Genomic DNA, 6,679 nt, shown 5'->3' on the forward strand with positions numbered 1-6,679 from the left:
GGCGGCGAGCGGCCCCTCGCCGGGCGGCCGGTGCGGCGGCAGCGGTGGCCCCCGGCGCCGGAGCGGGGAAGGGGCCAGAGGCGGCGGGCTTGGAATTGGGGGGCGCCGGGGACCTGCTCGCCTCGTGGCGCTGCCAGGTGGAGCCCGACAATATTATTGTTTTATACCTACGGGTATAAGTTTGAGTTTTTCTCTCCTAATGCCAAGTATTTAAAACCTCTAGAAACCAATGATTTGACAATCAATGATTGCGCGATACTTTCAATTTGAATATTCAAAGGCTCCACAAAATGGGCTATCTTTTTGTGAAACTGAGCACATCCCCATCTAGCAGAGGGTCTGGGGGAATAAGATTTGGTGGGGCCACCGGCCCCACCCTTTGCTTTTGGGACATTTTCACGGTTTTATCCATCTTTCCCCAAACGAAGCAGATGCCTCTGAACCTGCTCAGTATTTTCACTTCACACGCACAGGCTGGGCTCCAGCCCTCTCATATTTCATTTGCTACTTGCAGAGAGGATTCTGCAAGGGACTGAGCTGATTTTTGCAGAATTTTTCGCACTTTAAGGGTAATTTTTAAGATTTTTGGAGCAAAATGGCAGTGAGCGGGCGTGGCGTAACAGAGAGGCTACCCTGGGCACCAGGGTAGCTGAGGCTACCCAAACCCCATTTCTTTCCATAGCAATCCCTTCCCTCTCCTCAGATGCTGGCCTTATTTTGGAGTTTATTTGTGTTTTCCCCTAATTCAGGCTGTTTACTCTCGCTCCACGAAGTGGCCCCTTTCAGCTTATATGCTTCAGCCTTGGCCTACCCCATGTGCTGCAGGCAGTGGGGCTTCACTGTGTGGTAGGATGGCATTTTTTAGACACCCCTTCATCACTATATAATACTCATGTATTTCTTTTTTTTGACTTTTCCCTGGGCACTGCAGGCTCTGCTGTGCTCCAGGCTGAGGCAGAATGCAGGCCGGGCTGTTAATCATCTACCAGCAGTTCGCTTCAGCTATTGTTGCAGCTGAATCTTTTCTTTTTCTCTAAGTTGAACAAATACACTTGATTTCTGCCGGGAGTGGTCTCAGCCCTCTCCCTCGGTGCTGAAAGGTGCCTCTGCTCCCCCTGGCAGGCCAAGCCTTGCTCAGGGTGGCTCTGCAGAAGCGCTTTCCCCGGGCCCTGCTGGAGAGGAGCCCTCTCTCCCGGCCTTCTTCCGCCGGCAATGCAGCGAAAAGGAGCGGTGCTGTGCAGGAGGGGATGCAGGCCCTTCCGCTGCGGGAGTGCTCGGGGCTGCCGGTGCCCAGTCGTTTGGGAGCTGAAGCCCTTGCGTTGCTTTGGCTGCTTCCCACTGAAGCATCCGTGGCGAGGGGCTGGAGCCCGCGAGGCTGCCGGCTCCGTGCGGGGCAGCCGGCTCTCCGGGGCGGCGGGCTAATGTTTACCTCTGTAACCAGAGACTGCGGAGCAGAACGTGCATGCCGCTGCGCTCCAGTCATGCCTGATTTGTGATCCCTAAGGAAACGCCAGGTCCCACGGTTCGGGGTGTTCCTGCATGTCCTGCGTCTCAGGGCATTTCCAGGCTCACAGACTCGCTGCCTGGGTTAAGAGCCGGGAGACAGCAGAGAGGGTCGAACACTTCCAAAAGCGCTCTAAAGCTTTCTAGCCCTGCTCCTGCCTCAGAGCTTGGTGGGAATACAGCCAGACTGAGCCCGGAGTCGTGGTCCGTGCGAGGCCCTCGGGGAAGGTACTGTCGAGCCAGCCGCTCGCGGTGATTGCTTTGCCGCTTTGTCGGCTGCGGGCAGTGGTTTGGCCTGGAGGTGCTGGTTAATCGTGGCGTGAGACAAGGCGCGTGCAGGCRCAGGCCTCGGGTTTGGGGCCACCGGGGCTGGATGCGGGGCGACGGGACCCGCASGCCCACAAGACATCTGGCGCTCCGTGCTGCGCCCCGGCCGGCGGGCAGGGCTGCAGCTCGGGCATCGGCTGAGACGCGGCTCTTTCGGCAGGAGCCCCGGGCCGCGCTGGCTGGGTGGCTGCGACCCCGGGATGCGCCACGTCCCCTGTTTGCTTGGAGCTCATGGTGCTCCGGTATTAAGCTGGGAAGCAGCCGGGTTTAGCCCTCGCGCTGAGGAGYCCTGGCTCCTGCCTCTTTCCCCGGGCCGAGCTTTCCCTGCCGTTCCCAGACCTGGCCAGCGAGTGAAAGGTGCAGCCGACCGCAGCAGCCCGTGGGGTGGAGGTGGGATTTCGGGCAGACAAAGCCGCGGGGGTTTGTGTTTCTGAACAGGTCTGAACAAGGCTGGGGAATCAGGAAGTGGCGGGAGGAACCCGAGCCAAGCCAGCACCGGAGAGAGGCGCTGCGGGCCGGCCRCGGCCCAGGGGCTCTGCCCCAGCCGGGGGGGGGGGTTTGCTCCCCCCCGGGGAAGTGTGGGTGAAACCCAGAGGCTGGGCAGGGATGTGGGGGCGACCTTTTTTTGTGGAGGGCCTGGAAAGCTGGCCCTTGGGTTGTGACCCTTGCACATGTCCCGGCTGATGCACCCAGGCGCTGCCGGGCAGCGCTGCCCTGGGTGCACAGTGACACCTAAAGGCAGGCACCTGCCACCTCGCTGCCACCTTCGTCACACCGGTTTTCACCCATCCCTTCCACCCTCCTTCATGCTGTGGGCTGTGAGACCCTCCCGGGAGTGTGAATCACRTTTCTGTGAGCTCTCAGTTGGAGAAGACCCGGACCCCCACCCCTGGCTTGCAAAGGGGGTGTGCGTGTGCATTTTGGAGGTACACAGCTACGGGTGCAGAAGCAGGGGCTGTGCAGACCCCGTGAAGATATGAACTGGCTGTGCTGGGCGCGTTGCACCAGGGCCGCTGGTGCTTTGGCTCTTTCAGTCTGTTAAGACACATCTGTGCTGCAAGCGGTCGGCGAGGGGCGTCTGTCCCAGGGCCGGGGCCTTCTGGGCACCTTCGGGGATCTCCGGCAACACTCGCTCCACCCCGGGATGTGCAGGCGCTGTCCGAACAGCCAAGCCACGTTAGGTGCCCGAGCAAGGGGCCCGCACGGCCGCTGAGTGCACACRGGGGTGCAGGCAGGCTGCAGGATGAGGGGTGCTAGGGGATCGCCTAGGTGGTACCGCTACGAAAGAGCGGGCGGGTTGTGCAGAAGAAAGCCTGGCCTGGCCTGTTTGGCTTTTCCCATTGGCACTGCCTAACACTGCCGCCTGTTTTAGGGCTTTAAACCATCCTGTCCCGCCACGGTCGCAGGCCCTGGAGAGCTCCTGGGCTTCCCCAGGGAGGCTTTTGTTGCTGCTTCTCCAGGTGGTGGACTGAGGGATGAGACGGGGCGAAGGGCAGCCTCGGCCGGGGAGGGCCACAGCAGGCGTGAGTGGTCGTGGGACAGGCGTGCACACGTGTGCATGTGTATGTGTGTGTGTGTGTGTGCACAGAGCTACCTCTAGCGGCCACGGGTCCTGCAGGGCTGCACTGGGCCTGGTGGCATCTGCCCACGCGTCCTGCGCCGCTGGCCGGGAGCTGGGACCTTGCACCGTGCCTGCTCCTCCTTAGAGCCCCCCACGGGGGCTCTCGGCAGGGGGCCTGGGAGCATTTTGCCTTGCGCCCGCTGCCACATGGCTTTTGGTCACGTCACTCGTGTTGCTCTGGGGTCAGTAAGGGTAGGGGCGAATGGCCACTGTGTGTTTTCTTCAGGGCAGGAGGGAAATTGGGGAGGGGGCATTTGTGTGATTCTCATTTGTAGAATAGGCCCAATAATGCACAGATACATTTCAAGCTCTGTATTTTACCTGTAGTGCAGTGGGACTGTGAGCAGTGACCTTCACAAGGCACTAGAAGGCACCGCTGCAAGCTAGATTCGGTACTCCCAGTGCCTGTATTTCTAAAAGGGGCATAAAGCACTGTGCTGTTCCTAGCACCCTCCGTTTGAAAGACCAGCTATCGGGAAATAGCATRCAAGTAACTTTTGCTTCAATACAGGTCCATTTTTCCTTTCCTCCAGCTCTTATCTGCCATCAGTAAGTTCTCCGGCCATCGTATGTCCCCCAGATGGGGCCTCCATCCTCCTTTGCCCAGGAGGAGGTGTCGTGGAGGGGCGGCGTGTCTGGGGACTGCTCGGGCGAGGGATGGCTCATCCTGGAAGTGAGCTCATTTGCCACAGTCATAAATGGCGAAAAGGAGTAGGGTGAGGTGGCGGCGTAGCTGGGGGAGTAGTGCACCTCTTCAAGAGGATGTAGCGGGTAAGGCTGGACTCCGGGCACGGCTGGGGTCCAGCCTGAGCTTCTGTATGGGGAAGCGCTTCCAGTCTCATGGGAGGAAAGGCAGCTGGCGGCGGCAGGCAGCGCTTGGAGGGAGTCTGAGCACGTGCCGTCGGACTGGCCGAGGCTGTCGGGAGAGGTCTGCTCCCAGGGCTCTCTCTGCAGGGAAGGGGGAAAGAAGGCAAGAGAAAACCTTGAGGAGATAGGCTCGTCCTGGAGGTGATGGCATGCCTAGCTTCAGCTTCCGGGCTCACCAAGCCAAGCTCTCCCCAGAGTCTAGCTGGGAACACTCACAAGGGTTTCTGTTGCCCTGGAGCAGTATTAGAAGGTGCTGAAAGTGTTTAAGGGAAACAGCCCCGCTGTTGACGGTGGGCAAGGACTGGAACAGGCTCCCAGTCGGACAGACCAGCCCTCATCCCGCAGAGCCCGGGAGCTCTGCCCTGGGGTGCGCGCTGCGGGAGCTTAACGGGCTGGCTGGTTTGGGCAGCGGGGGAGGCTGTTAGTCTCGGAGCTGGTCTCCATCAGGAAGAGGGGCAGGTATGAAAAATAATTAACCTCTGCCCTGCCCCATCTGCCCTGTACTCTGCCATGGCTGCACCCTGTAACAGCCACGTTCAGCCCAGATGGGTCCCCCTAGCTTAACCCCAGCTTTAAACTGGGTGATATTTCATCGGGTGACTGAGAACCAGAGACTCACTCACTAGTAGGAAATGTGCTGTGTCATTAGGGAAGGACGGCAGGAGAGGGGGCAGCGAGGAAGGGCTGAAGAAGGAGCCGGTACCGGACGTGAAGGGAGCAGTACGGTGGTGATCCCCGTATTGGTCAGGGAGATACGGGTCCAGAAGCGCCGAGTAGCCCTGAATGGCAGAGGAATCGCACGAGAGGGGCTTGGACCCCGGAGGGGGTGAGTAGACGTCGCTGACAAACTGCTTTGGGTTGTGGAAATCCAGCTCAGCTGTGAAGGGTCTCCTGACGCCGTAGTAACCAGCCGTGGTAGGCGAGCCTGTGGCAGCGGTCAGAAAAGAGGGATGGCTACAGGAAAACCGTAAGGGCAGAACCCAGGGAGCCACAGAGCTGTGGGCACCTCTGCAAGCGTGAAGCAGAGCCCTTTCCACCCTAGCAGCTCTCAGAGTAGGAGTCAATCCTGTCCTAAAACAGGTTTGTCAGCCCGGGGCTTTTACCACCTCGGACTGCCCTGGCGCCCACAGCTCACCTCCCTCTGCAGCAAAGCAAAGGTGTTTTGGGAAGCCTCAAATCCGAGGCCAGTGGGCTGGAGGTTGGCTCTGCCAGCCTTTGCTCCTTCCTCCCTCTCTGCTCCAGCCCCTGGAAGGAGGATGAGGTTCCTGGGTGTAAAACCACCTGCCTCTGCCCAGCCTCGCTCGCCTGTCCCTGCGCAAGAGGTCAAGGAACAACCAGGTCAGCTCCTAATTTAGTACTTTCTCTCTTCAGCTCCAGGGGAGGCTGCAGAGGGGAGGGGAGTGGAGGGGGGGGGGGCACTTCCATCACAAGAGGTGGGAGCTGCTTTAATTTTCTCTCCCTTCCTCGGGGAATTTTGTGCAAGACTACAGGGGCGTTGTTTTATTATCACTGTTTCTGTGCTGCCTCTTTCAATGACTTTCCTCCTGGACTTTCTGGGATGGCTGTCCCTGTCCCTGTGCTCCTTTGCTCATTTCGAGTCGAGTGCCCTTTGGAAGAGAAGAGACAGGAACAGTATCGACTGCGCAACCTGCACGTAAGGTATTTCTCAGTGCAGGAAAGCCTCACCTGGTATTTGGACAAATGGTGACTGCGGCATGCTGGCGCTGCCCTGCAAAAGATAAAGACACATTGAAAAATGTCTTTTCAAAGCAATCTAGCTCTCCAAGCACATAGTTTGGGAAGGTGTTGGCATAATTCAGATGCACTGTTTGAGTATTGGTGCTATCAGTATGAAGAGATTAACTGCAAGATTTCAAGCCTGGGGCTTCTGAGGTATTAGCAGATGTAGGCTAAGAAGAGATTTCAGAGGTCCTGGACAGAGCTGATAACAGTACAAATATCAAGATAACTGGCTTCTTTCTCATGCACTGCAGGGTCCCATAACACTGAACAGTCATTTCGGTGTCAGTGAGAAACAGGTCTCAGTAAGCAGGTACCTAAGAATTTGGCTGGTCAAAACTCAGCCCAATTCTGCACTGCCCACGTTCGAACCCAGCTCTCCCGCGCTGCGTTTGCTGCCCCAGAGCCGCTTGGCTCACCCCTGCTGGCAGAAGGAACGAGCTGTGCTTGGAGGGCAGTTGTTTCTAGCTCCTGTTTGTGTGCTTCGGTAATACTGATAATAATAATCTCCTCTTGGCCTCTAGGCAAGGAAGAATTAGCCCCGAGTGACCCTTGTGCTCGAGGAGGGTAGGTCCTTACAAGGCACCGTGGCAAAGGCAGCTGTAGGGGGAGTTTCCCTGA

General features: G+C 58.3%; 2 protein-coding genes across 2 annotated transcripts in view; both read right to left on the reverse strand.

The window, feature by feature from the left end:
• The window catches only part of COLCA2 (colorectal cancer associated 2), an 8,419-nt gene extending 7,561 nt beyond the window's left edge, over window positions 1–858 (reverse strand). Inside the window, exon 1 of the mRNA XM_026068686.1 lies at window positions 812–858. Within this exon, the coding sequence (XP_025924471.1) occupies window positions 812–858 (47 nt within the window). The remainder of the gene's footprint in view (window positions 1–811) is intronic.
• Window positions 859–3,997: 3,139 nt separating this feature from the next.
• On the reverse strand, window positions 3,998–6,035 carry CUNH11orf53 (chromosome unknown C11orf53 homolog). Its single transcript, XM_026068688.1, is given in 4 exon segments — window positions 3,998–4,399; window positions 4,942–5,262; window positions 5,265–5,326; window positions 6,005–6,035. Coding segments are annotated over 4 exon segments (816 nt in total).
• Between the last annotated feature and the right edge of the window lie 644 nt (window positions 6,036–6,679).

Source organism: Apteryx rowi, unplaced genomic scaffold (genome assembly GCF_003343035.1).
Source record: "Apteryx rowi isolate R43461 unplaced genomic scaffold, aptRow1 scaffold_278, whole genome shotgun sequence".
NCBI lineage: Eukaryota > Metazoa > Chordata > Aves > Apterygiformes > Apterygidae > Apteryx > Apteryx rowi.